The following is a 7621-nucleotide window of genomic DNA, read 5'->3' as shown; positions in this document are numbered from 1 at the left end:
TGTTTTCTATTCATGAAAATGCAGATTTGAATTAATTTCCTTATGTCATATTTCACTAAATCAAATTTCACTTTTGAACATGGTAAAAATCGAAACCGTGCATAACGAAAGATGTAGGTATTCAAATATCATCTAGACACAAAGCATTTTCTGGACGAAATCATCAACTTCATAAATATAATATACAAATCATACGTGCATGATACAGGTATACTAAAATTGTAAATCTTTAACTCAAAAAGCAAAAAGAAATATATTCGCCTGTATCAATTTATAAGTACATAGTGGAAGTAGAATTATAACACTACACTGATTTTACAAGCTGATCTCACAATTGTGAGACTAATGCTTTTTGTTTGTCCTTCGTCTTATTTTCGCCTCTTTCGTGTTTTTGTCTTTTAGTGTTTTCTTCATTTTTTATTTGTTAGTATTTTTCCTTCTTTCTCCCTTTAATTTGGATTATTTTGAACATATCTCATGTTCCATAGACTGCTCTTATTTATAACAGGGAATCGTCATTGTACAAGCTGAGATTTTTACTAGATTCCCCCATATTTCACCACAAATATATTTGTCTAATTTTAGTTAAAATACCATGCAATTGTATGTATATCTCCGTATGTTAACTTGACTGTGCTTTTTTACTTTCATTACCTAATATTATTGTATGTATTTTTGACACCTGTTGAAAGAACAATTCTTTTCATTCTTATTGTTTATTGCTTTTGATTTATGTAATGAATGTTAATGTGAAATATGAAATAAAATATTAAAAAACTAAAGTAAAACTGAAACTGAAAAACTGAAGAATGCTACAGCTACATGCATTTTTAAAGTTATTCATTATCGAAAAAGAAACTTGTAAATAAATAAATAAAACACTGATATGAAACTCTAAACATAAATTAGTTGATGAAATTGAGTAGTGACGATTTTTTCTTGTAGCAAGATTGTCATGGAGAAAAGGTTACATCACACACACATACAAACATTAAGATCTCATTGTTTGACAAAATGCTTGTAAAAGGCTACATGTTAATGAGACACGACCATTTAAATTGGAGGTGATATTATGGCAACTCTAAGACATTTAAAGAGAAGGTTGAGTTGTGGGAAGAGGTGAAAAATAATTTGTGAGCGTTATCATTCTTATTATGCAAGTGTGGAAGAACATCAGATAAGACATGTTCCCTGAAAAGCATGGCTCTTCAAATGCCTTTATATTCTAAATATGGCATGTAACATCGTAAAAATCTGGGGGGGGGGGAGGCTTTTTACGCCACGTGTTTGTGTAGTCCCATATACATCTTTCTGTGTACAGTGTTTGTAACTTTACCAAGACTTGGCCAAATTTCTTATCGTTTTGATGATTCCAGAACCTTGCAAGACACATAAATTCTTGTATGCTAGATGATCAACCTTTTCTGGTCGGTTCCACACCGTTTCTTTCACAATGCAATCGCATGACCAGAACTCAACTTCATATTTAACAATTCGGTGTCACGTACTTTAGCAAGTTAAACGAAACAATGAATATGATTGAAAGCATCATTCATTTCATATTAGAACTGCTCCAAAGCATAGCACAGCCATTGGCTAGTACAAATGAGTATCCTTGATACGTTCAGGCATACAAAAACATTGGATCAGTCCTTGAATGTCTTGTAGAACAAAGAGCATTAGAGCAAATAATTAGACACACAGGAGTAAGTCAAATTCCCAAGCAACTGCATTCGTAAACTATAAAATTAGGAGGTTTAAGATGAGAATTCCGAATTTCCAGTGAATCCTTACTAAATAACTTGTGACCTCTATGCACTCACATCAATGTACAGAAATAGACCTTCCTAGTGACTACCTCAAGGATGTAGTAAGCAAATATTAACCGACTACGAGGGTAATGGTTCAAATTATCATCGCCGAGCTGATCTCGGGGCTACTATCATATCCCGAGCCGCAAGGCGAGGGATGACGGTAGCGCCGAGATCACCGAAGCGATGATAGTTTGTATCCATTGCCCGAGTAAAGGAGGTTAATATTTGTTTTATATCCCACATCGGCAATAAGGTATATTTTAAGTGAATTTTACATACTTAAAAGAACTGATCTATCATTGATCATGTGACCTCGTTTAGACCAATCAGATTGCAAGATTCTTAGTATGCGGGATATAATAATCCTTATCCAAACCTAGTACAGTTTCATTCATAGCCACGCCCTCCAAAGCCTTGTCTAGATGATGAATTATTCATTTGTTCGGAGGATGGATTATGTTTTGAAGGAATAACTATGCCTTTTGCAGCATATCACTTTTGACTTGGCCTCATATTCATAAGTACTGCCACAGTCCATGATAACATATTCATTGCAAATGGGGCATTATTATAAAGGTAAAACAAATTGGTTTTTCAATTATACCAACGTCAAGTATGATTATATACTAACAAGGGAGATATCAACGCTCGAATATGAATTGAAGAATTTTTTGAGGAGTTTATCACGATTGGTGGCCTTTTTTTAAGTATTGACGGCCATCTTTGACGCTTTTTGAAAATCAATCCTCTTCGGGGGTCGGATTTTCTTAGATTTTAGTACATTTTCCTGATGTGTAACACTACCGGAAAACGTTTAGAAAGTTTTGTTGTTGCCATTTTTGGGGTTGGGTAAGTTTTTTACCACAAATTTGCCAGAGTAAAAGGAGAGCAGATATCATTAAGTTTAATAACCGTTGAAAAGCAACCAAATATAACTGGAACATATCAATAAAAAACAGAACCGCAATAAAATGAAACTGTACAAATCATTTCAAAACAAAATGAGAAAGAAGATATTTATAATATGATTATCAAACGATGAAAACAACAGAATGAAAGTCAAGTGAATCTATTAAAAAGGAAAAGTTAAAGACAATCATTCCCGAATACAAATCTCTCCGACCGAGGGGGGCAGGGAGGGAGGTTCATAGTACTGAAACTAATATCGGGTTCATTATTCCGAACATTTTATGCATTACCCTGAAGTCTCGTTATTCCGAAAATGGAATGAGCAAATGAACATCACTGAGAAAAGAACTGAGCATGTATCATCGATCTCTCAGTTGCATGTATGTATCGATGAGAAGTACTACTACTTGTAAGTCTATCTCGATCTTTGCCTCGGCCTTTAGTCTAGGCCTTCTCATAATTTACACACAAGAAACATTATCTTGCTACTAACATGTCTATAAAAAAAACAATAAACGCTAAAGTGAGTACTTGTCAAATGCTAAAGTAAACTGTATGTAAATTAGAAAAAGGAAAAGGAACAAAAAGAAACAATTATTACGTGCACAAACGTTCTACTCATTCGGAATCAAATCGTTGGTCCTTAGATTAATGGTCAAACTTTTCACTAATTCATTCCAGAAATATTCTTGTCCTCTTTCGTCATTTGGCCAGTGAAGAAAAGGTCTGCCATCACTGAGATACAACCTCGCCAGGAAAGGTATCTCATCATCTGGGATGTCTTCGAGGAAGACCACCACAACGAATTCGGTTTGTGTGTCACTCACGTGGTCCATTGCAATGCGGAGCTTGAGCATGAACCAGCGATCGCGAACGGCGGCTCTGCTGAGCACTATGACAGTCTTGTAACTCCTGCTAACCACGTAGTCTACGGAATCCAAGTAGTGCATTCCTAGAACAAGGTCGTCATCACCAAACACGTTCCTCTCGAACTGCGGGAGCCGTTGTTCAAAAGCCGGCCGGAGCTGTTCGCGAATCCAATGTTCATCGTCGTCGTAGAAGATGATGTTCAAGTCAAACTCGTAGTCGTTGTGGTCTCGAGCGTCCCGTAGCTCGTTGTACCCGAGGACCGCCAGCTTCAAGAGATAGAGTTTGAACCTTAACTGCCATCGATTATGATAAACGAAGCCGACAACGACCACGAAGCAAATGGCGGCGAGTGAAAGCACACAGATAAGAACAATGTTGAGCCCACAGAGTTCATTCGGATCAAAATCAAGCAAAGGTTTCTCCCCAACGGAATCCAAAGATGCTAACGAGCAGATAGTCTCATCTTCATTAAGCAGCTGTATAGGGCCACTTAGCCAATCAAGAAGCCACTTTAAATCACAGTTGCAATTGATTGGGTTGTTTGAAAGATCGATAGAAGAAAGAGAGAGTTTGATTGGTTGGAATGTACTTTGGTTGAAACTGGTCAATTTGTTATTTGCTAATGACAGAGCTGTAAGTTCTGCATTGTTTGAAAATATAGCTTCATCGAGATACGATAGGAAGTCTCCTTGAAGGTTCATGCTTCTGACTTGCACCAACCCTTGAAGTAAATCCTGATGAAGTCAGTGGATGTTGTTTCCTCTTAAACTAAGCTTCTGGAGCGATACCAACCCCAGGAAAGTTAGATGGTGAACGTGTGAAATGTAGCAGAACTCTATACTCAGTTCTTGCAAAACGGACAGCTTTCTGAAAATGAAAGGAGGTAAGGCCTTTCCAAGAGAAAAATTCTCACTCAGATCCAAGGTTGTAAGGTTTAACAATCTATCGAAAATAGATATATTCACCGTGGCATCCCAAAGATGAGAGACATAAAGCTCCGAATCAATCAAATTTAAACTCACAAGAGATCTTGTCTCTTTGAAAGATTCTCCAGGTTCCAAAGGGTTCCAGGGGGGATACACATTGTTCATGGAAAGCCATTTTAAAGCGGGGACACCCAGTTGCCATCGGAAGACAAAGCATTCAGATATATTGATGGCTTGGAGCTTATCGAGTCCCGATAAAGAGTTAAGTTTAAAGGTAGCAAGGCGTTCATTGAAATACAGGTCTAAGAAGGTCAAATTCCTTAGACCAAGAAATGTATACGGAGTAATTTCTGTCAAAGAATTGCCAGCCAAGTGCAGTTCGACTAAATCTACAGTCCACGTATGACTACCAGTGTTGATATCTTTTAGCTCGCAATATTCCACTCTTAGAACTCTCAAGTCCTGCATACCCTCAAAGTAGTCCGGTTCGATCCTACTTATATATAATCATCTTCGAATGAAAGTTCATAGACTCTCGTCAAATTCGAGAAGACAAAAGAATGCAGAACATTCACTTCGTTATACATGTTTGAGAATTTCAGCAAATGGATAGGCCAATCACGCAATGGATCAAAGAAATTGTCCGGAAAGGCAACAATAGAGGCATTCATTATCACAATTTCTTTTATTTCAGAGTGCGAAATTCCGGAGAACAAGTCTCGGAAAGATTCAAATGTAACGGGATAGTCTCCAACAAACAATTTACGGACATGTAATGATGCGACTACATTCGGGTCAACCGACAGGATTGGGTTACCTTGTAGGTTTAAATAACCAACGTGACACACGAAATAAAAATCGTCTGCATTAATATGTTCAATTTGGTTGTATGACAAAGTAACATGCTCAGATGTACCGCAAGAGCTGACATTGACGACTTTCAGGTGATTGCGGTAAAGTCCCACGTATTTTAATCGTGGGCTCCATTTTAGAATGTCGTTAGGGAGCGATTGCAAGTTCGAGGACTGCAAGTTCAGATTGGAAAGTTTTCTAGCCCACCTAAGAAGGCCTGTTCCTGGAAGCACAAGATGTGGGTTGAAGGATATATCTAGGTACATCAGATCCTTGATGGGGTGTAAAGCCGTCCGTTCTATCACCCTGATGTCATTTTGAGAAAGGTCCAAACGAGTGATCAGAGGATATCGCTTAAACGACCAGCTCAACAGAGAGGTGATGTTGTTTCGAAACAAGTCAAAACGCAGAATATCAATAGAAATATTTTGAGGAACCGAATTAAGTCCCCTGTTCCCGCAAGAAGCTGTCTTTAGCTCAATATTCATTTCACATCCCAAGCTTTCCCGATCGAATGTTGAAGGGGTCAGTAAAGAATCTCTTCTTAACGTCTGCATTGTCAAAGGTAAAAGAAGACAACATATTACAAACGGGAGACGAAATAGACCGTAGTTAAAAGCCATGATTGTGCTACCTAAATTCCTTCTCGTTGTCTGCCTAAAGAGATGATAAATACCAATTGGAGAAGGCTAAGCTAAACGAGTCACAAATTTGTTATTCGTATTCGGGTAGCTCTTTTAAAAAAGCGCAATGAAATTGAAACTTGATCAATGTTTACAAGACCTTCCCAAATTGGTCATACAGGAAGCTAAGTAAAACGTGATTTTGAATATGATTGTAAAAGGATAACCGAAAGTGGCTCAGATCACGCTGTGTCATTAAAAAATATAATGTTAGAACTTAGAAGCATTCATAAAAATTATAGTCAAGTCATAAAATATATTGGACGAACTTTCATCAATGCCGGCGTCAATTAAGGGCGGGGTGGGGGAAATGTAAGAATCCAATATCTAGCAAATAATTTCATCACAAGAAAAATCCTGGACAGATTATAATATCTTTGCAGAAAACTTTTTTCAAAAGTGTTCATATTCATTTCAATTTCAAATTCACTCTGGATGTTTGGTATACGGCTCTGGTTTTCACCCCCTACCCCCAAAATAAAAAGTGATCAAAACGTCCTTTTTTTTTTATTCGTGTATTGTTTTTGAAGCAGTCAAATAAGTGATGGACTTAGTTTATCTTCAAACATTTAAACCAGTAGTGTTTGTCCATTCGCTTAGAACACTGCGACTCCCGATTGTTCTCGTTTTTGGCTAACCCATTCGCCCCCCCCTCCAATGTTCCCATAACACCACACACCCGCCAGCCACTGCCTCTTTGCGGTTAGTGCAGCTATTGTAAATCCAAATGTAAATTGTTTATCATTTCATTTCTGTTTCCTTTTGGAGAGTAAGTCAAATAACATTTACACAAGAACGTGTCCATGCACTCAACTGTAAAGGATGAAAATTATTAGATTTCATCAAGATTGTTCTTAATATTTTTCCATATCTTTTACGTTATGTATTTTAAATATCCATAATATTGATAGAAAAAAAATCCTACTGTCTCAGTAACACTACATTTTCTTTTCTCGTTTTTTAGAGCAACTCGTTTATGGTAGTGCTCGTGGACTTCTTGATGAAATATACTAATACATAAATAGAAAGAAATCTGACTGTTAGATTTGAGAGATACATGTATACCAAACTACACTGGATAATTATGAGCTCAAACATTCATATCAAAATGAGCTTGAACTAAGTGGGGCGGAATGGTAACAAAATTTGTTTCAAACATCCCAAATTCTAAAATTGTCAACAACGCGTCTAATTTAGCATTTGAGTTGGAATGAAATATGACAACAACATTTAATTAATTTTGGATGAAATATGACCAAAAGATATTTCAATCAGCAATGTAGAAGAGAGAAATCTAATCAACGTTCAAGACGAAAGTCTTTGAAAAATATCTTTAATACTCTATTAATGTTTACCTTGAAAACTTATATGCTTTTGCTTTGTCATGATAAATAGGTTACTATTTGCTCTGTTTCAAGTGGTTATACTGATTAGCCATCTGATCACAACGTTCATGTTTTCTATTCATGAAAATACAGATAGTAATAAATATCCTGATGTCATATTTCACTAAATCAATTTTCACTTCTGAACATGGTAAAAATCGATGCCGTGCATAAAGAAAGAT

At 36.6% G+C, this 7621-nt stretch overlaps 1 protein-coding gene across 1 annotated transcript; it reads right to left on the bottom strand.

Annotated features, from left to right (window-relative positions):
* Window positions 1-3281: 3281 nt before the first annotated feature.
* Window positions 3282-4294, bottom strand: LOC115924329 (toll-like receptor 2 type-2). The gene has a single exon (XM_030986459.1). The coding sequence runs from the start codon at window positions 4292-4294 to the stop codon at window positions 3338-3340; it is 957 nt and encodes a 318-aa protein (XP_030842319.1). The 3' UTR covers window positions 3282-3337.
* Window positions 4295-7621: the final 3327 nt, after the last annotated feature.

This window comes from Strongylocentrotus purpuratus, unplaced genomic scaffold, assembly GCF_000002235.5.
Source record: "Strongylocentrotus purpuratus isolate Spur 01 unplaced genomic scaffold, Spur_5.0 spur5_scaffold_15, whole genome shotgun sequence".
Lineage (NCBI taxonomy): Eukaryota > Metazoa > Echinodermata > Echinoidea > Camarodonta > Strongylocentrotidae > Strongylocentrotus > Strongylocentrotus purpuratus.
This window is presented reverse-complemented; position numbering and strand designations above follow the sequence as displayed.

Bases quoted from the DNA above. Each gene is read 5' to 3' on its own strand.
- LOC115924329 (XM_030986459.1), bottom strand. From the start codon at position 4,294: ATGAACCTTCAAGGAGACTTCCTATCGTATCTCGATGAAGCTATATTT.